At 42.9% G+C, this 26,180-nt stretch overlaps 1 protein-coding gene across 11 annotated transcripts in view; it reads right to left on the bottom strand.

Moving 5' to 3' along the window:
• Positions 1-433: 433 nt before the first annotated feature.
• The window catches only part of TRAK1 (trafficking kinesin protein 1), a 136,426-nt gene continuing 110,679 nt past the window's right edge, over positions 434-26,180 (bottom strand). For 4 of the 11 annotated variants that reach the window (XM_079947205.1, XM_079947206.1, XM_079947204.1 and 1 more), the window contains 4 exons: positions 25,691-26,007; positions 18,360-18,689; positions 11,236-11,338; positions 434-3,400 (listed from right to left, as the gene is read on the bottom strand). In XM_079947205.1, coding sequence (XP_079803331.1) covers positions 2,602-3,400; positions 11,236-11,338; positions 18,360-18,689; positions 25,691-26,007 — 1,549 coding nt within the window. In that variant the 3' untranslated portion in view covers positions 434-2,601. Of the gene's footprint in view, positions 3,401-9,022; positions 9,111-11,235; positions 11,339-15,488; positions 15,567-18,359; positions 18,690-25,690; positions 26,008-26,180 lie in introns of those variants that run through there. The other 7 variants (XM_079947211.1, XM_079947202.1, XM_079947207.1 and 4 more) reach the window with 5 other exon arrangements.

Here is a 26,180-nt window from a genome sequence, read left to right as displayed (position 1 = left end):
AAGGCAAGCTTCCCTCCACAGGTGACAGGTCACTGCATTCTGCTCTGCTTCCCAGACAAAAAATTATTTGGAATCTGGCATCCCATTCCACAACCGAAATAACAAGTATTGGAAGACAGAAACAGGGGGGAAATGCAGGAAACACAAATCCAGAAAATAATCCACAATCTAACCTTTATTGGTTTATTGATATTCAATTGTGAATAAAATAGAAATGTAATTCTTCAATGCCTTGTGACCCGATTTTGTTGATATTCAATTGTGAATAAAATAGAAATGTAATTCTTCAATGCCTTGTGACCCGATTTTGTTGATATTCAATTGTGAATAAAACAGAAGTGTAATTCTTCAATGTCTTGTGACCTGATTTTCCAGTGGTTAGACACCTTCTTTTATTTAAAAAGAGTGAATAATAATACTTTCAACTTCATCATTGGGTTTTTACTATTTTATTCCACAAATGAGCTCATGGTCTCTTGGTACACGAAAAGGTCCTCATACATTCGTGATTTTTTTTTCACCTATTCAAAATTGTTAATTTATTGGTTGTCTTAAGATACATTCAGATAAAAAGATTTAAGTTATGTTCTTGCAAATTGCAATTAAGTGCACACAGACAAACAGCAAGTAGAGGCAATGACAAAGTGCTAAAATGTCGGTAGAATAAATAGAAATCTAGAAGCCCATGCACTCGCTAATTATCCCCTCTCTTGCTGTCCTCTGACATTCTCAATATTCATAGCAGAATTGCAACTAGCTAATCCGTGAACAGATAACCGGGCTTATCTGTCGCTCATAAAAAACGACAACCGCACAGTTCCACTACTGCAAATATTTATCAGTGCTAATGATTTAGTAACAGTCTGGCACAACGGCAATGCACGGTATGTAGTGAGGTACTGGCAATAAATAAATAAAGTGGGTTTGGTTTTAAATCAAGTCAAGAACAAGCCACCCACAAAACTAGGCACACCAACTGCTTCAAAACATAAGCTCAAAAATAAACCTGACCTGGGACAGGAAGTTCTGTTGAATAAGACCCCCCCCCCCAAAAAAAAAACAACCCAATGGAAGTTGCACAAGAATGCTCTGGCCAAGCTGCCATCTTCTTGGCGGAAGAACTTAATGGTGCCTTGTGCTCCCCGTTTGTTTTCAGTTCTTTCCGGGTGTTGTTTCAAGTTTCTACGTACTGGGTCATTTTGGACGCAATGCTACAGTGCTAAATTATGATTTAGCATTACATGAATGAACCTTGGACGTAGCCTCAAGGTCACAAACATCTGCTTCCACTTTCAAACTAACTAGAGCTCCCTGTGAAGTCCAAAGTTAGGGAAACTCATTAGTTTATCCTTATGGTTAGCGAACAAGCCAGGATCATAAACCAGTCTGATCCTGATTTGTGTGAACGAACCATTAAAAAAATATGTAATACTAAATAATGAATTAGCCTTACAATTAGAAAAGTCTTTGGGGGAAGAAAAGTCCAAATACTGAAGATTTCCAAAAGGTATTAGGGCGGATGATGTAAAACCATTTGCTAGTAGCTCTATCACATGGATCGGATGGAAACAGATATGTATGAAAGACAATTATACCGTCACTTAAAATAGCAATGGTCTAACCCTGTTTATGAAGTGATCCACTGGGTCATTTTAAATACCTCAAAATCTGGAGGTAAAGAATAGATGGAAATATTTATCCTTCACTTGTACCACTCTTACTAAGCTATTTTTGAAATTATTCTCTTAAGGACACATCTTTTGGCAATACTGCACTACATTTGTTTAAATTTAGGCTTTTAAACATACCTAAAATCAACTCTTTCAGTGACTTTGGCTCCTCATGAAAGAAAGATACAAGATTTCGTTTTGTTTCTGAGAGGTGTGTATTTTCAGTGTCTGCAACAAAACACTATTTAAAGCACTTTTCCTTCCACATTCCAGTGCAGCATTCGAAAATAATATTAACACAGGACATGAAACAGCAGCAGTAGAGGTGTGTTTTCTTCCTGGCACCTAGCAGACTTAGCAGTCACTCTCAACACATTATTACTTCAAGTTTATTTTGTAAGAAAAAAGATCCTTTGACTATTCCCCTTTTCATCCATAAAGGCAGAATAAGATGTTCAAGATGCTAATCTACTTGCTTTGATGAACTACAAAAATTTCTTGTGTTTATAGGAGTTACTATGTGTGCTGATATCCCACAGTTTGGAAAGAATAATCTGTAACCCTTGCTAGATGAGGATAGTTCCAATATCAAGCTAGGCTAACTAAGAATTCTTTATTTTTATTTTTTCTATCCAAGGATTGCTCTTTTTTTTTCCAGTGCAAAGAAAAACAAAAAACACCCTTTCCAAAAGGTTAGCATGTTAAATTGTCAAAACAGTGTCATGATTCACTTTATAATACATCTGGTACATATTTACATCCTGTACAAAGTTTAGACTCTTCCCCCCCCACCCCCCATTAGGCACAAAGTTGATTTGTCAAACTCAATGGTAAATGGAAGAAGAAAAATCTGTTGTTGTTTTAAAAAAACTGTCTGAAGAAGGAGCGCTTTCGTTTTCTCCTTTACAAGTTCGGCCGCATCTTAAGCCATTCACCGTAAGCTGGTTTGTTTAGGAAGCTTTGCTCCCATCAATAGGCCAGGAGTAAAAGACGATGGCGCTTTCATCTGCATGCTGGAACCCACCATCGTTGGAAAACTTCGGTTTCTCCTAATGCCGCTGTTCAGATGAAGACCCCCAATGGCACTTGTCACAGAAGGACCGCCCAAGGCCAGGTCTTCTGGTACAAGGCTCCCGGGAGCAAAGGCCTTCATTGGCCTTTGTGCCCCGGGGAGAAGAGGTCCTTGCACGTTCGCCAACGCAGGGGCTTGCGGCTGCCCCGAGCTCACCGCTTTGGCAATCCCAAACTTTTTCACTTTGTCCACGAGGTTGAGGTTCGAGACGGACACGTCCGTTTGGCTCTCGCTGCTGCGGATGTTCTTTTTCTCCCGCACCTCCTTCAGAATGGAACTGGCCGGCTTGGAAGCCAAGAAGTTGTCGTACGGGGGGCTGGTGCATTTGAACTCAAAAGACGGCGGGGAGGAAGAAGGCGTCTGCATAGGCGAGTTGGGGGGAGTGGAAGGAATGACGGCCATTCTGGGAGCGTAGGTGCTCAGGAGGGAACTCCTGCCGGCGCGGTCCCAGCTCTGCGGGTTATACACTGCTGCCGATATCCCACGCTCTTTGAGTAGCCACACCAGCCCCAAGGAAGTGCTCATGGTGGTTGTGGACTCCCGGAGGTTGGTGAAGGATTCGACCAAACTCAGGCGCCGAGGGGTGCACGGCGTGGCCACCGGGGTGCCTTTCAAATTGCCAACGCTGCTACAAGCTGGAGTAGGTGCTGCGTTAAGGCTGGCAGGGGGAAGAGAAACAGAAAAACAAGTCAAGGTCTCCATCGGGATACTGACTTTCAAACTGCCAACGCTTGATAAACCCACATATAAAAACGTACTTGGTACCAATTCAATTGCCTCAGATTATTAAAGGTCAGCTAGAGAGACAATGTTTGTCTGAGGTAGCAGGAAAAATGAGTTCTCAACCACCATTCTCAGGAATGATTTGAGTATAGTCGTACCTTGGAAGACGAACAGAATCCGTTCCGGAAGTCCATTCGACTTCCAAAACGTTCGAAAACCAAAGCATGCCTTCTGATTGGCTGCAGGAAGCTCCTGCAGCCAATCGGAAGCCGCGGAAGCCCCATTGGACATTCGGCTTCCAAAAATAGTTTGCAAACCGGAAAACTCACGTTTGGGCATCTGCGGCATTCGGGAGCCAAAACGTTCGAGAAATAAGCTGTTCGAAAACCAAGGGATGACTGTACAGTGGTACCTCAGTTTTCGAACATCTTCATTGACAAATGTTTCGGTTTTCAAATGCTGTAAACCCAGAAGTAAATGCTTCGGTTAACAATCTAATAATAGGCTTGCAGCTGTTTGTAAGTGTACCAACAGAACTTAAGGGAGCTACACAGACAAAACATATTCCAAACAGTTATGCTTTATCACTAGCTGTGAAAAAGGAACGCTTGTCCTAAACTCCCTTCTTATGAAAATTTAATGTTTGTTTTATTTTTCGTAAACTACTTAGATGCTCCAATTACAAGCAAGAGGTACATTAGTTTTGTTAAATAATAAAAAAGAGGGTGGAAGGAATATAGTCACTATTTTATAGCAGATGTTATTAAATGCAAGCTTCCTGCAAACAGGCCACATACTCATGAATCTAAAACAAGATTTCCCAAACTTGGCTCTCCAGCTGTTTTTGGACTACAACTCCCATCAGCCCTAGTTAGCAGGACCAGTGGTCAGGGATGATGGGAACTGTAGTCCAAAATGACCCAAGTTTGGAAAACCCTGGTCTAAACCCTAGTCTACTGTGCACCTTTATGGATGATATTAAATTTGAGAAATACAGAAGATTCTTATAAAACCAAATGCACATTCTAGATTATGCAAATTGGCCACATTATGGTTGAGGAAAGGGGGGGGGGACTCCAGACAATGTGATCATGTACAAAAGCTACCTTAGTCTTGTGGCTTCTTGTTCTCTATGCTCAATGGGGCAGCAACATTATACCCATTTCTTTCATCAGCTTATTTCCATTTAACACACAGCAGAAAGGAAACCCCACAACTAAGCAAGTATGTGTACAGAGACCAATGCTTACATTTTTTTGCTCCTACCCACCTAAAAGAGGTCTGGTTATTATTAGGGACGGTTGCGAGCTCACAGCTTCCCACACACACCATGCAATTGTTTGATCAACTGCTGATTAGTTGTTTTATTTTATTCTACCTTCTGATTCTACCAGGTAAACTCTGAACAACAGGTCAGAAAATAGCCATCAAACGCCATTCCCATGAAATGATGCAGAGCAGGCAATATGCACACTAAAAATGCATGCTTGGTCAATTTTTGCAAGTTACAATAGCTGGTTCTTCCTCTAACAAGGGCAGATTTAATGAGGTTTCTATTATCAAGACATTCTGATTACAGTGATGGCAAGAGAAACTGTGCAGAAGAGCATGAATTATGACGTTCACAAATCCCACTACATAAATCTCTGCCATGAATACTCGCTACAAAACCGCCACTGAAATCAATAGCTGTATTTCTGCTGACTGAGTTTCAGTTTGGAGCAAATATAAAATTGGGGAGGGGGGGGCCTTAAAAAAACAAAACCAGTACACTCTGTTGATACAAAGTATATTGGTGAGAATTCATTTTGGGAGCTATAAGACTACAGTGGTGCCCCGCAAGACGAATGCCTCGCAAGACGAAAAACTCGCTAGACGAAAGGGTTTTCCGTTTTTCGAGGTGCTTCGCAAGACGAATTTCCCTATGGGCTTGCTTCGCAAGACGAAAACGTCTTGCGAGTTTGCTTCCTTTTTTGTAAAACCGTTAATACCCGGGGAATCCGTGCTCCGCAAGACGAAAAAATCGCAAGACAAAGCAACTCGCGGAACGAATTAATTTCATCTTGCGAGGCACCACTGTAGTGTGAGCAGATTGTCGTGGGGCTGACTCAAACAGCTGCTGTTTCGGCATGGGTTAAAGAGGGTCTTGTAAAAAAAAGTAGTAATTCTACCCTGCTATAATTCTGCCATTGAAAAATGGTGTGGGAGGCTTGTGAGGGAGCTAAAAGAACATTTATTTGAGGTGTAATCCCGTGCACCGGCTGCTATGGGGCCATTACTGAAATTATGGTGTAGTTAAAGCACACTTTATGAACATTCAGGGACACGTCCTTATCACTACATGTGATACATGGCAACATATCCCCAAAAGTCACGTTCATTGGGCTGTGTGTCAACCAACTCATGAAGCCAGTTCAACATATGCACCTATGTGTATTCTTCCCTCCCTAATAATAATAATAATAATAATAATAATAATAATAGTCATGAGAAGCTGCCTCGGGAGAAGCCAAAGAGAGTACACAGAACTAGAGAGTACACAGAACTTGAGAGTACACAGAACTTAGTCATCACAGCAGCCTGCTCCCTGCTGCATAGCAAATATGCCCTCTTGTGGAGTGCAGCTGTAATTCCAGTTGTTTGATAACAGCCAACCAACTTGGTTAAGAGCGCTAAGGGACAATTATCCACATGGCTTGTTTGACATGGCAGCTGGGGTGGAATGAACTCATGTCACCACCATATCGTACACATACAGGGGAAAAGTGGCGGAAAATATTACATTTCCCCCTCAGGTGAACAGGAAACCAACATTCCTTTGTGCTAGGCCAGGCATAGGCAACCTTCGGCCCTCCAGATGTTTTGGCCTACAACTCACATAATCCCTAGCTAACAGGACCAGTGGTCAGGGATGATGGGAATTGTAGTCTCGAAACATCTGGAGGGCCGAAGGTTGCCTATGCCTGTGCTAGGTGCTCTCAACAAGTGAATGTCACTACAAGTCACTGCCAACTGCTGCAGCCCTGGGGAAATGTTTTGTCACATGTGGAAGCATTGCACATGAAAAATACAAACATGTGCGTGCAACAGTGAGTATGTGTGCGCACACAAATGTTTCATTTTATAGACATTGCCTATGATCTTGCCCTAGGTTTAGCGACTTACAGGTCTTGTGGCTCTTGAATCAGTCCTTTGTGCAGAAGGAAAGTTTAACAAAATCTGCTCTAATGTGCTAATAGAGAAGCTTGTCCATTCTCACTCATTCCAGGCTTAAAATACTCCTTGATATTAGTCCTAGGCTAGGGCTGGCAGGTAGACTGGAGCAGTTCTGCAGCAGTTACTGGAAGGAAAACATGATAGCTTCCACATAATCCCACACTCGGAAGGAGCAGGCAGGTTTTTTTGCATATAGGAGGGAAGCAACAGAACCCAAGTGAGTCACTAAGGAGCCTGGAGATAACCATCCCATTCTATTTTCAAATAAGGAACTTGCAAAAACTCTTGGGCATGTGATGCTGTAAAAGATTCACAAAAGAGAGCTGACTGTGTTCTAGTATTCCAGGAAATCCTGATTTACTTTGTTTCATGAATAAACATAGACTAATTTACAAGGGAGTGTCACATCAAATCTGGGATAAAAAAGGTCCTTTTCTGTTTAGTATCTGTAAATGGCTGCAGCCTTTACCCTTGTCTTTTCTACCCCAAAATGGATTTATGGATTAGTCTTCCTGATCAAGCAATATACGTGCTAACTAGGTGCTGGGAATGGCTTGTAAAATAAACTTGGGAAAGAAGTTCATTTTGATACCTCCATAAGAGTTGCTGGGCCTCTGCACTGAATCTTAACCTCTCTAACCTTTGCCAAGAGTACCGTATTTTTCGCCCCATAGGGCGCACCAGCCCATAGGGCGCACCTAGTTTTTTTGGGAGGAAATAAAGGGGAAAAAAATATTTCCCCCCCAGGCACGGGGCTGGGGCGGGGGAAGCCCCCAGAACAGGCAGCTCTCCGCAAGCCATAGATTTTTTTTTGGGGGGGGGAATAAAGAAAAAAAATTATTCCCCCCCCCAGGCGCAGGGCTGGGGCGGGGGAAGCGCAGCTCTCCCACGGCATGCGGATAGCTACCTGAAGCCTGGAGAGTGAGAGGGGTCGGTACGCACTGATCCCTCTCGCTCTCCAGGCTTCAGCGAAAGCCTGCATTCACCCCATAGGACGCACACACATTTCCCCTGCATTTTTGGAGGGGGAAAAGTGCGTCCTATAGGGCAAAAAATACGGTAGCTTGTTCTCAAAATCTTTAAGAATGCCTACTTAAGAGTAAGTTACTAAACTCAAACATTGTCCGTGCAAGGGGCATTTATGTCAGATTCACTAGCGCTCAAGTCCTGGAGCAGGAGCTACCAAACATATCAGATTTAGAAAGGCTTAATTTTAAGGCGGGTGCATAAACATTCCCTCCCAGTAAATATTTATATAGTCTTAACACAATTTTTATTTCCTATACTTCCTTCAACCACCACACTCCCCGAGATAAATCACTAAGTACTTTCAACTGCAAACTCCTTGGGACCAGGCCCTGGAATGTCTACCTACATTCTTCTCCACATCATCAAATAAGCTGAGGTTGCTGCACAAACAACAAAAGGTACATTTCAGAGACCATATAACACTGGTCCTGAAAGACCTACATTGGCTCCCAGTACAATTCAAAGTGTTGGAGCTGACCTTTAAAGCCCTAAATAGCCTCGTCCCAGTATACCTGACCTGAAGGAGCATCTCCACCCCCGTCATTCAGCCCCCTCCATTCACATGGAGGTCCAGCTCTGAGGGCCTTCTGACAGTTCCCTCACTGCAAGAAGTGAAGCAACAAGGAACCAGGCAGAGGGCCTTCTTGGTGGTGGCACCCGCCTTGTTGAACACCCTCCCATCAGATGCCAAGGAAATAAACAACCATCTGACTTTTAGGAGACATCTGAAGGCAGCCATGTTTAGGGAAGTTTGTAATGTTTAATATTTTATTGCTTTATTATTATTATTATTATTATTATTATTATTATTATTATTATTATTTTGGGAGTTACTCAGAGTGGCTAGGGGAACCCAGCCAGATAGGCAGGGTATGTATAAATAAATAAATAAATAAATAAATAAATAAATAAACTATTATTATTATTATTATTGCAACAAGCATCCCTACGCTAAAGTCAACCAATGACAAGGGAGGGTGCCAGATGTTTCCTAAATTGGTAATTGTCCCCATGCTAACAAAAGCAGGGCCTTGTTAGAGGGAGGAAGGCAGGGTATTCAAAATGTGTCCTGAAAACAGAGACCAAAAAAAGAGAATAACTGTGCTTTCAAATCAGTGTTAAAACCAGCACTTCACTATATGGATCTTATAGTGTTTTGGTTAGAATGCCACCTTGTGTTAGGATGTTAGGTTAGAATGGAAAGAGGGAGGTGGGACTGAGCAGAAGTCTTTGAGTTAGCTGGTGCCATAAAACACTAACATTCCTTCTACAGGACTCTGCCAGCATGGAGGCTGCTGGCAGCGCTGCTCACCCCCTGCCACGCTGGTCATATTGTGTGCCCTACATCTCCTCTCAGCACAAGGTGACATAAAGCAGTCTCATCGTCTTCCTCACATGACCTGTGAAGAAGCATCAGAGTTTAAGGAGCTCCACTACGCCAACCCCTTGCCATTGGTAGCACTTTGGTTCTGAATCCACCGTGAATGTCAAAGTACCGTATTGGCCTGAATATAAGTCTCACTCCCCCCCCCACCCCGGGACACGGGTGGCGCTGTGGGTTAAACCACAGGGCCTGGGGCGTGCCGATCAGAAGGTTGGTGGTTCGAATCCCCGCGACGGGGTGAGCTCCCGTTGTTCGGTCCCTGCTCCTGCCAACCTAGCAGTTCAAAAGCATGTCAAAGTGCAAGTAGATAAATAGGTACCACTCCGGCGGGAAGGTAAACGGCATTTCCGTGTGCTGCTCTGGTTCGCCAGAAGCGGCTTAGCCATGCTGGCCACATGACCCGGAAGCTGTACGCCGGCTCCCTCAGCCAGTAAAGTGAGATGAGTGCCGCAACCCCAGAGTTGGCCACGACTGGACCTAATGGTCAGGGGTCCCTTTACCTTTACCCCCAATTCCAACCACGAAAAGTTAAAGTGCTGCCTAAATTCGCAACCTTACAAAAATTGGCTTTTACGATACCGCTGCTGAAACAGACCTACGGTAAAACGGAACGGGTGTGAGTGCCTGTGGAATTTTAAGGGAGCGGTTTATATTCCGGTATTGTCTCCCCCCTCCTTGAATTTTAAAGGTGCTGCTTATATTCGGGTGCGGCTTATATTCGGGCCAATACAGTAAATAAAAGAGGCAACCCCACCCCACCCTGGCCATCAGAGAGAGCAAAGTATAGATTTCAGGGTAAGCTAAGGGAAGTAGCAAGTGTGCTTTGCAATAAAATTAATGTCAGAATAAAAATTCACATCTTAAGCAATAGAGATTTCCACCAGAAGTTCAATAGGGAAGATAGAGAGGTAATTGCAGCTTTTCCCAGCATCTCACAGCATGAAATCAATGGCAAATTTTATGCGGGCTGGAGAAAGAAAAGGGTGAGGGAGAGCAGGAATGCCAGAAACTGAAGACAGTCGATGTGAAGGAATTTACATCATATCCTTTGGCTTGTTAGGACAGGTGCCCCTCGTAAAGTGGGGCAGCGGCAGTTCTCATCATTGGGTGTGTTACTATTTCTTCAATTCCTTTGTTAAGGCATTCAAAAGTCTGGCCTTATTTTTACATAAAGCAAGGCTCGACAACATTTTGTAATGTGGAGCCAGCCAGTGATGATTTCTTTCCGGAGGCTCCATTCCATGTCTCCATGGGACTTTGGAGTAGAAAAATCTATCAACTTATTAACTCTTTAATTTTACCTTGTGTGTCACAGCGCCATTTAAACTGCTACAAAACAACTGTGTGGACAACTGTCTGTTGTTATTACATGAGCTTTTGATAACGATAACTCATTTCAAACCCTTGGGCATATCTATTTTTAGGACCTTGAGGGACTTTTAGTATACAATTACATTTAACAGACAACTGTAGTACTGTAGTACTTTTTAAAAAAACCCAACCCCCCCCCCCTTCATACCTAATTCTTACTGTTTGGAATCCCTCTCCTCAGATTCGTAGATGATGCCAATTTTGCCACACTAATCTACAGTGGTACCTCAGTTCCCGAACGCCTCCATTGTCATACGTTTTGGTTCTCAAACACCAAAAACCCAGAAGTAAATGCTTCCGTTTCCGAACATTTTTCGGAACCCGAAAGTGTGATGCGGCTTCCGCTGAGTGCAAGAAACCCTTGCAACCAATCAGAAGCTTTGCCTTGGTTTTTGAACGTTTCGGAAGCTGAACGGGCTTCCGGAACGGATTATGTTCAAGAACTGAGGTACCACTGTAGTTTCAGTTATTTGAAGACTTGGCTACTGTTATCTTTCTTTGACTGTAAAGCCACTGGCTTTATTAAAGACTCTGAGGCATAAAGTGTCCTCCTTCCATGGACATTGACATTATTACTCTCCACAGGAGCTGCAATCAACTTTGGGGACATGTTAGATTTCTTGGATGATTCTGGATCAATAAGCGCTGGGTATATTTAAGGCAAGCTGGTGCTGTGTTCTGATGGGAAGTTTAGAAGGTGCCAAACCTTGAAATATATGCATCTCTCCAAATCCCCTTGCCTTCTACGGCAGCTCTCTGGAAGCCCTTACCTTGGAGTGACTCGTGTGAGCTCATCGGAAGGGTGCAGAATGCGGCAGGTGGTGAAGGTGAAGGTGGAGTTGGTTTGTGACATGCACTTCCCAGGATGATGTACTACATCAAAAAGAATAGAACATTCTTTGCATTTATATATAAAAGGGGGGAGAAAAGAAAAGCTCTGTGCACTCAAACAGATGGACAAGCGATGCAATACTTCTCGTGGGATCGATGCAGGGAAGGTGAAATGCACCAGGCGTCGGATTTGATTCACTTTCTTTAACACATCCATCTCCAGGAGGAAAGTTCGTCATAGGAGCTAACACCTTTTCGGTTCTTGTATTTGTTAGGCTCTGGTGCCTTAAGGATTAGGAGCCCAGTCCACCTAGCAAGTTTACGTAACTAATGTGCTCACAGGCCAGCTGAGTGGCATGGTGGCTCCTCCCTCGTGGGGGCTTATCATTAACCCAGCCAGGTGGGGAGGGTATAATTTATTATTATTATTATTATTATTATTATTATTATTATTATTCCACTCTGGGAGGGAAATAGAACAGCAAGATCATTTGAGAGGGGCTAGTGATGTGGTTACTTAATATGCCACCATTTCCCCCAGTAATCACATTGTCAACTTTCCCCCACTGATTTAGTTGTTCTAACATTGCAGGCAGAGGAGCCACGGCAGGAGGGGTAACCATGCCGCGACTGTGACTTTAAGAATTGGTCTCAATATCCATTTCCACATTAGCCTTTTCTGAAGAGGCAATGCCGGTAGGAGATTTAAACAAGTCCAGCCAGTAGACAAGACCTGGCGTCGTGTGAAAGAAATCAGCAAAGCCCAGAATGATTACGCATTTCAGTTTCCCCCATATTGATCCAGGAAAAAGTATCCCATCATCTTTCGTTTCAGTAATGGATCCCAGTAGAGAGGCAGCAGTAAATATTATGTACATTAAAATATGTACATAACAGAACACACGTGTGTTTCTTTTTGTGCCCGGAGACCAGTGTAACCATTTTGGAACCACTACTGTCCATCTGCGACATTTCCTTGCCTTTCCCCCTCCTCCCCGACCAAAGACAGAATCATCTGCAGCTGCACAAGATAGCAATTACGTCATATTCATTCATAAAAATATTGCCATATGTTAAGCAGAAAGGAAAATATATTTGCCGTAATTTTACAGTGCTGCAGCAAGACACAGTTGCCGGCACCCTAGATCATAACAATATTTTTTATAGTTTATTTAACGCGTCCTTAACTTGTGTTTAGAAATTGCTGTAGAGTGCATCTGTAGAACGCAAACTGGAACTAGCCATGAAGTATGTCACACTGCTTAAGATTCTCTTAACCCCTGTCCACATTTTAACACAATGCGTATTCTTACATACATTATAAAAACATGCCTTTGTATTTTGTCAAGCCTAGAAAGATGTGTGAGACAGCGAGGCAAGCACTGTGTAGTTCTCTACTATCCAATCTAAGCAGATATTCTGCTGGATCCAGAGTTCCAGGAGTAAAGTTCCATGCAAGGAATGGGATATCCTGAGGTCAACAGATCCTGCAAAAAATCTTATCCAGAAGATCGGTAGAACCTTCAGTATGGGAAATGGTGTAGGGGGCTACAGAGGGAGCTGGAGAAAAAAATCCCCCACCCCAATTTGTGGAAGCCTCTGGCGTGTCCAATTTTCTCTGTGAATGGAAGGAGCGCTTTTTGGGATTGATGCTCTACAACAGCCTTGCGCATAACGAATGCAATGTCTCAAGGTGTGGCGGGACAAAACTCTCACCATCCCCACCAATGGTCAGGGAAGATAGGAGCTGCAGTTCCAACAAAATCCAAAAAAAGCAGGTTGAAGAACGCTGATATAAAGAAAGCTGCAGGTCTTAAGGGCTCACCATGTGGAGTAGCGGTTTATATCATCTTCCAGGGGTCTATTTCCTACATTGCATGCCTCAGAATATAGGTTGGGGTGCCAGGTGTCAAATCCCCTGGACAAATACACCCTGGCCTCAGTAATTCATGCTCCCTGTAGATTAGACTAAAGCAGTGCATTTTTTGTGGGGCTGCCTTTGAAGATGGTTAGGAAACTGCAATTAAATCCAAAATACAGGGCCAAGGCTGTTAGCTGGACTGAGCATTACAGTTATGTCATCCCCTGTGACATATTGCTTTGAATCCAGGTTCAATCAAAAGAGCGCTTTTTAGCCTTTAAACAAAGCTGCGCATGACTCGGGATCAGGACGCTCAAGGAACTGCTTGTCTCCACATGTGTCTGCCTATAAACCAAAATCCTCAATGAAGGGTCTTTTTGTGGGGTTCCCTGTCATCTGAGTGGTGGCAAAGTGGCTACTGGGCAGGACCTTCTTGGTGGTGGCATCTTAACTATGGAATGAATGCTCTCTCTCCCCAGGGAGGGTTATCCAACTCATTCAACACCTACTTTGATGTAATTTCAAATTCAGGCAAAAACAAACAAACAAACAAAAATCTCTATTTTCCCAGGACTTTGAATGTGTAATTTTAATTACTGGGAATGTGCTTAAGGGTGAGCGTCTAAAGTCCTGAAGGGAAAAAAAATAACACACACCATGCTGTATAGGGCTATGTGCATGCCTGTGTGTGTCTTTATAGTATGCAGGACAAATGCAAGAAAAAAATAGGAATAGAATTTGAGACCAAGGAAGCAAATATGTATTCAACACAGCCACGTGAATAGAGATGGCAAACGAGGAAGGGGGATTAAGGCAATTTAGAATTTATATGTATGAGAGGAATGAGGAAAAGGAGAGTACTTGTTGGTATCTTGAAAGCATGGGCTGTGGCAGAGAAGCCGTAAGGGTGCCGCCACATTTTAACCAAGACCACTTCCACACCCCTAGTGTCCTAGACTGCTGGAGCTGTGCTAATTCTCCCCCTTCTGCCATATGACATACTTTATGGTTAAGTCCCTTTGTTGCAAAGCGATTCAGAAATTCGAAGGACGTGCATCCAAAATGTTCCTTGAAGTACAACCCATTTCGTTACGACAGCAAAGATCTCATGATTGCATAGGTTCTGATTCAGTAAACAAGCCTTAGTAAGTTAGTGGTGTTAAAACATGCACAAAAAAACATGCCAGTGAGGTTTCCTGTGACTGTTGATCTTCCTCCTCCTCCTCTCAACATTTAACACATCCCCAAACACATAGTTTAGGGTGAAAGGACATATACAACGGTTTGACACATGGTTTTGAACAGAGACATCACATCCACATGCCACTCCAGACTTCTAGAGAGGCTGAGAAAATGTACAAGGTCTTTTTCTCTTGTCACTACCGTTTAGTGTATGACTTGAGGCATGCACACACAACACAACTAAGAAGACTCATGTGTAGCTATGCAGGCCTTGGAGAAGGAGAGGGGAAACTTTGGCCTTCCAGATGTTTGGCTACAGCTCCCACCAGCCTTTACTGTTAGCCATGGTGGCTGGGGTTGATGGGAAATGTAGTTCAGAAACACCTGGAGGGCCAGAGGTTCCCCGTCCCTGCCTGAGAGAGGAATTGCCTGGATGAAAGTGAGACAGCCTGACAAGTGAAGGGGTCTACGCAGGTGAAAAGTGACTCAAGATTTGCCCCATCACACACAGTGTTATGAATTCTATTAATGGTTAACACACAGATCTCAGGACAATGTTTTTTTAAAGAAATCTCTACATCACCTCTAGAACTGATGCTGATGCTTCAGGGATTAGGGTAAGCAAAGTAAATTAGTTAATCTATAAGGGAGGGAGGGAGGGAGGGAGGGACTGGGCCTAGCAATCATGATTCTCTGTGTATCATGGAGAATAAGCAGAAGGTTAAAATACGCTGGAGAAAATCTCAAATAACCAAAATGGATAGGAAAAGTTATTTGGAGAAAAGTATCTGAACACTTGAGATGTAAATTAAAGTAAGACAGGAAGCGTAGCACTAGATGACAAATTAAAATAGATCAAAGCAATGCAAGTTTTAGATTAGGTGATTGTTCCAACTGTGAAATGCAGAGACTGTTGTCCCCGCAAGATCCACTTTATAAAAGACACCAATTTTGTTTTTGCGTAGAATTATATTAGAAGAATTCCAACTGCCCTGATAAAAATTAAATTAAAACTCATTGTTATGAATGAATAAGAAAGATAGGAAAAGGCTGCTAAAAGTAGCAATTGAGCCCAGTAAGAGGAGTGTAACATTGAGAACCAAAGGGAAATCAATTTCTAGAGCTCAAGGACGGATCCTGCAAATATACCACTAGGGAAACCTTGACAAACAGCATCCTCCAGCAGTCAACAGCGGAGCTTTTCACATGTCCGTAGCATTCTCTGTCCTTTGAACACAATAGGAAATAGTGAGCTTCCTGTAAATTAACAGTATTTCAAAAAGAAAAAAGGCAACCCAAAGGTTTCATCCTATGCAGTCCACAAAAAAACACATCTTATTACAAGGTCAGAAACACAGCTGCTATAAAACAGGCAAGAAGAATCAGGTCTCGCCATTGTGATTTGAAAGACAAAGCACAATAAAGAGCTAAGCATTTGTCGAACGAACAATCACAATGCTGTTGCATAGAAGAGAACGAAACTCCTACTTTTGTAGTATTCAGATTCTGGACAAGCCTACACAGATACGCTAGCCAGGGAGAAGCACCTCTAGCCCTCTGTGAGTCTCTGCCCTGGCTAGGATACTCAGAAGAACAGACACCCCCAAGTTCTCCAGGAACCACCGAGAACTCAAAAGGTCATCTTAAGTGCTGCTCCAAAATCTGAAGCAGGTACAAACTTCTGTCTGATCTAGAAGTTCACAATGTCATGAGACACCCCCTCTCAAGTCATCGGGCGCAGGCAGAGGATTTGGGGGAAGATCTGATGTGCTGAGATTTGCAGCAAGCAGAATCAGTGCAAAACGACACCTGCTCCACCTGCTCAGTGCAACTGAATTAGCATACGCAAGGGCCGATGAAAAGGACTGGGGACTTTCAGATTCTATGATGTGTGCAAGGAAACTAAAAAGCAGCAGTCACACGTATTCTTCAACTGGCACAAACACTTTCTGATATACATTTCATATTTGGGCAAATAATGTTCATTCTGTGGAAGCAGCACTCAATTCTGAAAAGAGCTGTGCACTGAACTACACACTCACTCACCCACCCAATAATTTCATGCCTTAAGGCCACAACACGATTATGATTTCAGCTAATTATATATGCTACAGACCTGAAGGGTTTCCCTGAGTAACAAGGTACATCAATATTCTCCTATTTAAAATGTATTTTGGTTTGTGAAATATAATAATAATAATAATAATAATAATAATAATAATAATAATAATAATAATTTATACCCACCCATCGGGCTGGGCTTCCCCAGCCACTCTGGGCAGCTTCCAACAAAATATTAAAATACAGTAATCCATCAAACATTAAAAGCTTCCCTAAACAGGGCTGTCTTCAGATGTCTTCTAAAAGTCTGGTAGTTGCTGTTCTCTTTGACATCTGGTGGGAGGGCGTTGAGAGTACTGTTTTATTCCAGAACAGTTTAAACTATCAATCTTCTCAGACAGGACCAAAAGTTCGTGTTATAAGCATAGAGGCATGGCAGCACAGAGGTGAAAATTCAGCTGCCCAACACCAGTTCTCCTGCAAAGTGCCTTAAGGGGGCACCTTCTCCTGTTTTGGTATGACAGGAAAGTGGTGAGAAACCCAGTCATGGCACTACAGAATTATTTCCCCTTCCAAACCCACTCCTTAAATATTGGCCCCGTCAAATACCAGCTGAGGGTGCTGCCAGGACAACTATGCTAGGAAAAGGTTTTTTGTAAAAAACTTTCCAACCCAGACTGAGGCCCCCACCAGTGTGCAAAAGCATTATATGTAGTTAGAATCAGAATTGCCAAGTTGGAAGGGACGACGAGGATCATCTAGGCCAACTCCCTGCAATGTAAGAATCTTTCATCCAATGTGGGGCTTGAACTCACAACACTGAGATTTAAGAGTCTCATGCTCTACTGAGCTATCCCTCAGTTGAGTCCTAAAGAATAACTGACCTGAAGGGACCTAATCCTACATACTGTATTTTTCGCTCTATAGGACACACCGGACCATAGGAGGGGGAGAATAGGGGGGAAAAATTCTCCCCCTCTCTGCTCAGCGCCCCTTCAGTGAAGCAGCAGGAGAAACGGAGCCCCTTCCATTTCTCCTCCCGCTTCACTGAAGGGGCGCTGCGCAGAGAGGGAAAACTGTGCAGTGCCTCTCCAGCGAAGCAAAGCCAGGAGAGCAAGAGGGATCGGTGTGCACTGACCCCTCTCGCTCTCCAAGCTTCAGGCGGCTATCCGCAAGCCTTCGGAGCACAGCGGGAACTCCTGCTGCACTCCGAAGGGTTGGGGATAGCTGCCTGAAGCCCCCAGAGTGCAGTGGGAGTTCCTGCTGTGCTCTGGGGGCTTCAGGCGGCTTCAGCGAAAGCAACACAAGGCCAAGGAGTGCGGGGGGAGCTCTCCCTCTGCGCTTCAGAGGCTTCGTGTTGCTATCGCTGAAGCCAAGGAGTCTGCATTCGCTCCAGAAGACGCACACACATTTCCCCTTAATTTTTGAAGGGGAAAAGGTGCGTCTTTTAGAACGAAAAATACGGTAAATAATGAGACTATGCTTGTGTTCAATCACTAGGTCCTGTTTGCTTCCACTTGCAATGAACAGCACTTCAAGAGCAGCCTGGAGAAATAATATAGGGGCTGAAACCCAATTCCTGCTTAAAAACAACAAAAAAGGATGTTTTTTTTAACACTGTAGCTTCCATATGGACACATGTATATGCAGACACACAACACCAACATCTCTTCTCTCGGGACCTTAATTGAATCACGTTCTTTTTAGCAGCCTTCTCTTATCCAAAAAGAAAACAAAAAATGAACCATGCACTTTTTTTTTTAAGTACAGCAAAATCAGTGATTTGTTAGAAGCAATCGTTTTGGAAACGGTCTCGTGTTAATCCCTGAGCACACGATTGTGCAGAAGCTACACATGAGGCAACACTACGGATGCTGCTCTGGAGAGACGTGAGAATGGCCCAATAATCGACATCCTGCAAACACGGCAGTTGTGCTGGACTTAATGAGGTTCCCTCACCAGACCCCTCATCATCGTCAGTCGCCGGTTCCTGCATCTCCTCTGGGGAAGCCTGAGAGTGACTTGGGGGATTCTCGCTGCCTGAAACAGTCCCTTGCGCTTGTGACCTCTCACCTGAGGTCTCGGTGTGATGCATCGACGGCGAGGTAGTTAGGCCCTTGTATGTAATGTCACCTGACTCGTCTTCTTCAAAATCGTTAAGGCAGTATACTTCGTCCTGGTCGAGGTCAAGAGTCCGGAAGCCCTTAGTGACAACCCCGGGCCGTGGGTCAAGGATGCCCCCAAGGTGAGGCTGAGCAAGCTGTTGCCAGTGGTGCAAAGTGGCAGAACCTTACGGGGAAACAAAACAACAGCAGAAAGTCAGAACCTTTGGGGATTTCCCATTGTGAACTAGGCTACTTAAGGCTATCGCCACATTAAATCTTCACTTGCTTCAAACTCCCCAAACTCAAACTTGTTCTGTAAGGTAACTAACAATGGGAAAGTGCATATTAAGGTATTGCTTATGTACTTACTAAAAGAAAATTAAAAAATACTAGTGGGTGAAGAAATGGTTTTTGCTAAAACCCTTGCCAAAGAGAGAGACTGTTGTCATTCAGGTATTTTCAACAAGATTAATGCCAACTGTGTGTGTGCACCTAGCGTATTTTTCGCTCTATAAGACACACCAGACCACAAGACGCACCTAGTTTTTGGAGGAGGAAAACAAGAAAAAAAATATTCTGAATTTCAGAAGGCAGAACAGCAAGAGGGATCACTGCACAGTGAAAGCAGCAATCCCTCTTGCTGTTCTGGATTCTGGGATAGCTGCGCAGCCCGCATTCACTCCATAAGACGCACACACATTTCCCCTTACTTTTTAGGAGGGAAAAAGTGAGTCTTATAGAGCAAAAAATACGGTATTTATGAAGGCCTACAATCTTAAAGGAAAAAAAACTCCAGGTGCAAGGAATAAGGTGCATTCCTAATCTGTCAAAAGTTTTAGGGAGCAAACCTTGTACAGGGGCATGTTTCTAGCAGTAACCCTCAGATTCAAGCAACACTATAGGACAGGAGTCACTATGAGATTACAGTAGACGCTCGGGTTGCGAACCTGATCTGGGCGGGAGACATGTTCACAACCCACAACATCACGCGGGTTGCAAGTCAGCGCTTCTGCACATACGCAAAGCACAATTTAGTGTTTCTGCGCATGCGCAAGCACCAAAACCCAGAAGTAACCCGTTCCAGTATTTCCGGGTTACGGTGCGTCCGTAACTGGAAAATGAGCGACCTGAAGCATTTGTAACCCGAGGTGTGACTGTATTTTACAGTGTCTTGTGCTAGAAATGTGCCCCTGAGGAATTAATTTTTCCTGAAATGCATTGGGCCTGAAATAAATAAACACCTAAAATTTGTTCTTTTTTTGCTTTCTGGTTTGTTTGTTTGTTTGTTTTTTGCCACTTGTTTTTGTGGTTGGCTTTTTGCCTTTAACCTAAAAGCAGCAATAAATAAATAGTAATATAACCTAGCAAAATAAAAAATGGGACCAATATGAACCTTTGTGGGGAAATGGCATACTAAAACCCATACTGGGAAATAGTCAGAAAGTATGAACATCAAGTATTTCTGGACTAGTTTGTGAAGACTGAAGGGTTGTGAAAGAAGCCGAGCAGTGTGCTATGAGAGGGTTCTAGAATTTAGCTAAAAGGCTAATGCTAAACGGAGATGGTAAAAGGAGAACGGCTACACAGAATGGTGCAAACTACATCAACTCTACAAATATCTTTTAAAACTCCACACCATAATATCATTTTCTACTTGCAAGACTACCAAACAAAATTTTTTTTGCACAGAAAATATGTTCCACTATACCTGTAGATTTGTCCTTGGATTGGAAATATTTTGAGGGGGGGGGGAGAAATGTGCAATATAAAGAATATCAGTATGAGTACTTTATTTTCTACTAAGATTATAATTTCTAGTGTGGGGCCAAAATTCTGGTTAAGGAAAATGGGAAGGTGACTGCTGTGTAGCCTCGCATTAGGAAAAGGCTGAAACCCCTGTATTATATGAAACCCTGCAGATTCTACTAAAATTGGCCTCAGAAAAGATAATAAATTTGTTGATATTACTAGAAAAAATGAAAGGGCGGCCACATGAGCCAAACGCAGCTGTTTTGAGTCAGGATAACACTGAATATTTTAGACCAGGGGTGCAGTCTCCAGATGCTGTTGGACTACAACTCCCATCATTGCTAACCACTGGTCATGCTGGCTGGGGTTGATGGGAGATGAAGTCCATTAACACTGGAGAGCCAGAGATTCCAAAGCCCTTCTTTAGATACATTCACAGTGCAATCTTACGCATGTTTGCTTGGAAGCAAGGCCAGCCAAGGTCAATGTGGCTTACTCCCAAGTAATCATGGTTGGGTTGCAGTCTCAGTTATTTCGATTTTTAAGAAGGAAGGGGAAAGATTGCTACTTTTTTGCATTTGTCCAGAATAAGGATGCCTATATAGGTCTAAATAAATAAATAAACTCAGGTGATTCTGTGTGCCCAAGGGGAAATTTGGGTGTTGCGTTTCAAATGTCTTTTGAAAGTTTCAAAAGCAGTGTGGGACATAGCATGCATAACTGCCATTCAAAAGACGGGGAACCTTAAGAATTTTACTGGGCTTCCTCAAGCCATTGGCCACATAATATGAGACATTTACCCGCTCTTTAATACACAGATTTTGCTGCAGAAGGCAAAGAGATAAAAATTACCTTAGTATAAAAAAATAAAAAATAAAAAACCAATGAGACAAGCCATACAATTCCAGTGTGCTCCTGCAACTTTGAAAACCGCCTAATCTCTACTGGCAATCAGTTTGATCCCTTAATCTATATACTTCATATATGGTAAGACAGTTCTTCACTGTTATTATTTCTCCCTAAAAAGGAACAAAACTCTTTCCTTTGAAATGAAAAACTGGAAATACAGAATGAAGGTTGCAATCCTATACACACTCACCTGGGAGCACGTCTCAATGAACTTGACGAGGCTTGCTCTGCAGTAGATGTGCATAGGATTGTAATGCTAGGTTTTTATTAATCAGCATCAGTTAGAGGGTTTGGCAATCATAGCAGGCAATCACAGCAGATCAATCCACTGGATAGGGACAGCAAAGCGCTGGATTGCATGTGAGGCTGCAGGTGCCATGAATGAAGTCCCCTGATCCTTATACTCATCACCTGGGCAATTTGCTGCTCCTGCGATACATTATAGGTAAAGGTAAAGGTACCCCTGCCCGTACGGGCCAGTCTTGACAGACTCTGGGGTTGTGCGCCCATCTCACTTAAGAGGCCAGGGGCCAGCGCTGTCCGGAGACACTTCCGGGTCACGTGGCCAGCGTGACATCGCTGCTCTGGCCAGAGCCAGAGCCAGAGCCGCACACGGAAACGCCGTTTACCTTCCCGCTGGTAAGCGGTCCCTATTTATCTACTTGCACCCGGAGGTGCTTTCGAACTGCTAGGTTGGCAGGCGCTGGGACCGAGCAGCGGGAGCGCACCCCGCCGCAGGGATTCGAACTGCCGACCTTTCGATCGGCAAGCCCTAGGCGCTGAGGCTTTAACCCACAGCGCCACCTGCGTCCGCGATACATTATAAGGAAGTCAAATAAGGTCCTTTGGCAGGGAGCGACACGCAGGAGGAAGGGAAGGCAGAACAGAATTCCTAACCATCCTTGTGCTTCATTATTAAGATCTTCAAAGCAGGGCCCATCTTTCCAAGCACAACAGATCACAGAAGATTCAGAAAGGGAAATGCTGTTTAGAACAGACTATGGTAGACAAAAGGGATGCGGGCGGCGCTGTGGGTTAAACTGCAGAGCCTAGGACTTGCCAATCAGAAGATCGGCGGTTCGAATCCCCGCGACAGGGTGAGCTCCCGTTGCTCGGTCCCTGCTCCTGCCAACCTAGCAGTTTGAAAGCATGTCAAAGTGCAAGTAGTTAAACAGGTACTGCTCCAGTGGGAAGGTAAACAGCGTTTCCGTGTGCTGCTCTGGTTCGCCAGAAGCGGCTTAGTCGTGCTGGCCACATGACCCAGAAGCTGTACGCCGGCTCCCTCGGCCAATAAAGCGAGGTGAGCGCTGCAACCCCAGAGTCGGCCACGACTGGACCTAATGGTCAGGGGTCCCTTAACCTTTTTATGGTATACAAAATCCATCTGGATTCCTCATGTGTTTATTTGGCTAGGTATCTACTTGGGCTGGGGGGAAGATTAACAAAAATTAACAAATCAACTAAGAGGGCATTGGAAAACCGCAATGGATATTTTATTATGTCTTTCATTCAAAGTTGCATGGGTAGCAACCTGACAGCAGAACTTTGGCTTTCAGGTGACCATCTCAATTTAGCAAAACGACCCAAGCGCATGATGACCCAAGCTTACATAATCCCATGTTCAAACATATACGTGAGTGACGGATACTTTCTATAATATGTTTCAAATGCTTTAATGGCAACTCTAGTTTCTTCAGCATTGCTTCTAAAGGACCAGGAGAGTCGTCGCAAAGATCACTAATGGCTATGGAACTTAAGCTATCATATTTGACACCAGAGTTATGGCATCAGCTGGCAAACATTGCTAAAGTAAGGGCAACATTATTCAACATTATTCCCTTACTTTTGCAAGCATTGTTGTTCAAACTTTTTAGATGGTATAATATGGGTTTCGGAGAGTTGGAGGGGCCCATAAACAGTTTCCCAAGCATGTCATTCTCATTCAAGTGTCAGTCCAGTTTTTTTGTTTTGAGACAGTGAGACAATGGTGGAGGAAAAAAATCAGAGTTGCATGCAGAACATTCACTTGAACAGGAATCGAACAAGGAGAAACTTGGCGTTTTCCCACGTATGGGGCTGTGGCGACTGAGAGCCTACTATTTATTCAATGTCTATAAATATAACAATCCAGTTTCATAATTTATAAATAAATATTTGGATAAGTATACAATGATCCCTGGACTGATAGGTACTTTTCTATTGACTTCATTATATAGTGCCTACAGTTAACTAACATTATAAAAAAACAATTATGCATGGCTTTTGGAGATGATGGTGGGAGGGTGGAAGAATGTTTAAAAGACAATATTAAAAATGTTAAAAATAATGAAAACTTCTCTCATAGAATCATAGTTGGAAGAGACCCTTAGGATCATCTAGTCCAGTCCTCTACAATGCAGTGGTCCCTGACAGGGATTTTTACCTATAATAGAAATGGAACTAAATAATCCACTACCACTAATAAAAATTTTAAAAAAACCAAAAACACCCCTCACTGAATTTGTTTTTGTTTGCTGCTATAAGTATTTCCTTAAGAAACTGACAAGAGTGAAAAGTAAGAAAATGAAACTCTGTACAAAGTGCAATGAAATGCAGTTGGGTGAGAAAAGGTACGTGTTTGTTCCAAATTACTTTCTCTTCTTCTCTTGCAAATTTCAATATCACTTCCTCCCAAAATGAATGTTCTTTTAAAAATTATAAGGGCTCGATTCACTCCTCAACAATGAATGCATGGTAAATATTTTTAAATGTGAAAGATGGCCAGTAATATGAATGATCTATACAAGAAGAAGAAGAAGAAGAAGAAAAGGTTCAATACACAAAGGGAGGGGTGGAAATAAAGTGAAAAATCAAGAGAGACAGAGAAAATGGAGACTGAAAGTTTATTGAAGAAGAAAGCAGAGAGATAAGTGGATGACAGAAACCTATTACAATGATAAGAACCAGTAAAATGAAGATTGGCTGTCTGGAGAGATTTAAGAATTTTATGTGGGCATCTTAAGAAAGCCACAGAGGGTATTTCTTTCTTGACTTATTTGAGCTGGAAGCACATGTTACTTTTATGCACACACACAAAAATTATTTTCTCACATAAAAACGAAACGTAGTAACATGTTCTATGTTGTCAGACTGGTCAAAATAAGATTGATATTGCTATCGACCTGAAATAGCTTATGCATTAAAAAATGAAAACAAGTAATGAGCAGCTTTACTTAAGTTAGAAACCCCATGACTGTAATTCAAATACACAACTAAGCATTTCTGTGCGACCTTCATTTAAGTGGGACTTAAATTTATACCGGACTGCAATATAAACGTTTCTCAGTGCCTTGAATTGAAAGAATACTGACATCCTAGTCCTGAGTTCAGCCTGACAAATGCTGTGAGGTTGGTTTGTAACAGCCAATCTGAAGGCAGCAAAACAACTCAGACAGTGGTACCTTGGTTCTCAAATGCCGAAAACCCGGAAGTGTTCCGGTTTTTGAACGTTTTTTGGAAGCTGAATATTCAATGCGGTTGTCAGCTATTGTTTCCTGGGCGCCTGCAGCAATCAGAGTTTTTTAACATTTCGGAAGTCAAATGGACTTCCTAAGCGGATTAAGTCTGGCGCTTTTGTTTTTGCTATTTATTTTGCATTTTTGAGGCTTTTTCGGTTCATTTGCTTTGTGACTGTGTGGAACCCAGTTCAGCTACTGATTGATTGATTGATTGATTGATTGATTGAGTGACTGCGGAAATGGATAAAAGCCCCCCATTCAAACAAGGACTATCATCAGTGCAAGTAAAGGAAAAAATTCATTTTAATTTTTATCTACAATACTGTCTTGCTTATTTTATAGTACAGTACATTGATTACTGCTGTCATTTTATGGATCAGTGGTCTTGTTAGATAGTAAAATTCATGTTAAACTGTTGTTTTAGGGGTTGTTTTTAAAATTCCGGAATGGCTTAATCTGTTTTGCATTACTTTCTATGGAAAAGCATGCCTTGGTTTTGGAATGCTTTGGTTTTGGAAGGGACTTCTGGAACAGATTAAGTTTGAGAACAAAGGTGCCACTGTGCAAGCGATTTGGAACTGTTGCCTAGACACCTACTGGTAGGACAACCGTAGCAAGTAATTGAGTAGCATGCACAGAAGGTAAAGAAAAGAAATGGTCTTCTACAAGTTGCAGTTTAATGAATCACCACACGTCTCTACAGGTCTTCTCCATATCAGTGCTACTTTCCCCACTCTGCAGTTTTCTACAAATATGTGAATGAAACTAGGAATTCAAATGCCATTTACTGAACTATAAAAATATACCACTGAAATATGTTAGAGTGTACACAACACACTTGCTCCAGAGATTGCTTACTAAAAAGCAATGAAATCTTTTTCTCAGAAGAGTTTAAACAAGCAACGTGGATGGCTGTCTCTAAAGTAAAAGGAGTATGTGTTACACAGATTTCCCGCTTCCTGCTGATGGAGAAGAGACCATAGAAAGTCACTAAGGAGAACAGATAAAGGCCTAGGCGCTTTGTTATCACCTTCTAAGGGCTTCACAATCTGAAGCTTCTCCGGGAGGTAAGAGCGACTGCTGATGGACATTCCTGAATAGCCAGTAAATTCGGAAAACCTGGAGTGAGTTCCCAATGACATGATACTCTCCGTTGGAGTGATGGAGCCACTGTGGAGTTCACCCTTCTCAGCCAGTTCTCGCAGCTTCCTTTCCTGCTCTTCTTCAAAGAACCTCCTCTCAGACAGGTAGTTCTCTCTCCGAAGAGACAACCTTCGAAGTGCCGTTTCCAGGTCGCTAGAGCCAGGGGTTCCTGGGGTTCCAGGTTTTTTGTTCTTTTCTTCATTTCTAAAACAAGGACAAAACACACTTAAATTTACACTGCGTGTACAAGCAACAGGAAGGGGGGAGGGGGGGAGACACCCAAAATGTCAATATTTGAAATGCCACCAAAACTGCTCCGAGCTCTCCGTAGCCAATTAACTGCTTCACCAGCAGACTATAGTAGTCTAGATTTGAAA

The sequence above is a fragment of the Podarcis cretensis genome, assembly GCF_951804945.1.
Source record: "Podarcis cretensis genome assembly, chromosome: 12".
In the NCBI taxonomy this organism is placed as follows: Eukaryota; Metazoa; Chordata; class Lepidosauria; order Squamata; family Lacertidae; genus Podarcis; species Podarcis cretensis.
The sequence above is the reverse complement of the archived record's forward strand: the minus strand, read 5'-3'. Positions and strand labels throughout refer to the sequence as shown.